Source organism: Pinus tabuliformis, chromosome 7 (genome assembly GCF_031772625.1).
Source record: "Pinus tabuliformis cultivar Carrire ecotype Pingquan chromosome 7, CPIR1, whole genome shotgun sequence".
NCBI lineage: Eukaryota > Viridiplantae > Streptophyta > Pinopsida > Pinales > Pinaceae > Pinus > Pinus tabuliformis.
In genome coordinates this window covers 1,450,972,456-1,450,974,166 of record NC_142293.1, presented here as the reverse complement: position 1 = coordinate 1,450,974,166, position 1,711 = coordinate 1,450,972,456, and the positions used below count along the sequence as shown (strand labels likewise).

General features: G+C 38.4%; 1 protein-coding gene across 1 annotated transcript; it reads right to left on the bottom strand.

Annotated features, from left to right (window-relative positions):
* Window positions 1–220: 220 nt before the first annotated feature.
* On the bottom strand, window positions 221–1,156 carry LOC149253170 (uncharacterized). The gene is made up of 3 exons (XM_089456762.1): window positions 881–1,156; window positions 678–782; window positions 221–412 (listed from the first exon to the last, which is right to left on the bottom strand). The coding sequence occupies exons 1-2, from the start codon at window positions 1,148–1,150 to the stop codon at window positions 684–686; spliced, it is 369 nt and encodes a 122-aa protein (XP_089312888.1). The 5' UTR covers window positions 1,151–1,156; the 3' UTR covers window positions 221–412; window positions 678–683.
* Between the last annotated feature and the right edge of the window lie 555 nt (window positions 1,157–1,711).

Sequence of the window (1,711 nt, the reverse complement as noted above, 5' to 3'; positions counted from 1 at the left end):
TATTTCATGAGGTTGTACCCTCAAACATAAATATAAGAGGGAATTTTCAAAATCATCAGGAAAAAGTTTGGCAAGAATTTTCAATAAAGTGTACAGGACTCACGAGGCAAACTGGGAAGGATCAATTTGAGCCAGGCATCCAATGGCGCCCATCACTATCCATCCCGCTGCTTCCCTCTTCAGGCCAATCCACGACCCCGGCCTTTGGTTAAGCTAAGGCTGTTCTATACATTTCGTCCAAAAGTAAGAGCCACTCATCTCGGTTGGCAGAAACATGGTTGAATCTTTCCAAAATATCTGCAACCACAAAAAGTCCTGCTGCGGCCCAGTCTGCCTCACCTATTTCCCTAAGTAGATTATTAGTCAAGGACCTGCACTTAAATTTTCCGGGATGGCCAGAAATAATATCTTGCTGAAAACAATAATAGAAAAGTTTGGATTAAACATTTCATAGAAGATACATAATTAATAAAAATTAAGTTAATAATTAATAAAACCATAATTAATGGTGCATAGTCTCACAGTTTTGTTAAGATGTAAGACATTTTTAAATGTTAAGCTATCACTTGAACTTTCGTTATTCTTAAACATGACTCTGATATAGCATAAAGTTACCCACCTTTAAAAAAAAACACATAATTAATGGTTGCGGAATGATGGAAACGTTTAATACTCACAACCCATTAGATGTCCATTCCGTCCGAGACAAAATTCCTTAACCTGTCGAAGCCCACTGAAGTAGGCCAAGTGATCGGCTTTGGCTGTGACCTCTTTTTAATCTCCTGTAAGGAAAAAGAAATGGAAATGGAAAATCATTATGTTAGTAGGTCATAATAACATTCACGAAATTCAGGATCCTTATCAAAGGATAGCGACACACCTTGTCGAATTTCCAAAGATGATGTAGTTGCTCCATTTCCAAAAGCTCTGATGTGTACTCGCTCATCATATCGAGGGCATCCATATTTTCAAGCTCAACTGCAGCAGCTGTTGTTTGCATGTTCTTGGGACTGTCGGGGACGCTGTTTTCCTGATCATGTGTTTCTTTTCCTTCTTCTAATTCCTTCATCATTCGCTTTATCAATAGCTTTGCTCTATCTTTCTTGTCGTTTCTGAGCATCCACTTCATGATCTTTCCTCTGCAAGCCATGATAAGAAATGCAGAAGACAGAAGTTTGGACCAAACACACGGGAGCTCACAGGTGCAGATCACCAGGAGCTCCCACCAGCAAATGCATTCGCTCACTTTATTCATTAATCATCAGGAATTAAATAGATACATAAGCAAAAACAGATTCCTAATTAATAGGAACTGAATGTCAAATAAAGAGCAAATCATAACTACGTAACCTATTCTCCATTAATTTCTAACATCCCCCCTTAATGGAGAAAGGGATTTTTAAACACACCTAAAGTGTCCCTAAACAAATCAAACTTCAGTCTTTCTAGTGGCTTAGTGAATATGTCAGCCATATTATCACAAGAATTACAATAGTCTACAGAAATCTCTTTGGACTGCACTTTCTCCCTAACAAAATGAAATTGAGTGTCTATGTGCTTAGTGTTTTTATGAAACACAGGATTGTAAGCCAGTTTGATGGAACTTTGATTGTCAGAATTGATGATTGTAGCTTCTGTCTGTTCTTCCCTTGCATCTTGGAGAAGTCTACGCAACCAAACTGTCTCACCTGTCGCTGCACACATAGCTTGA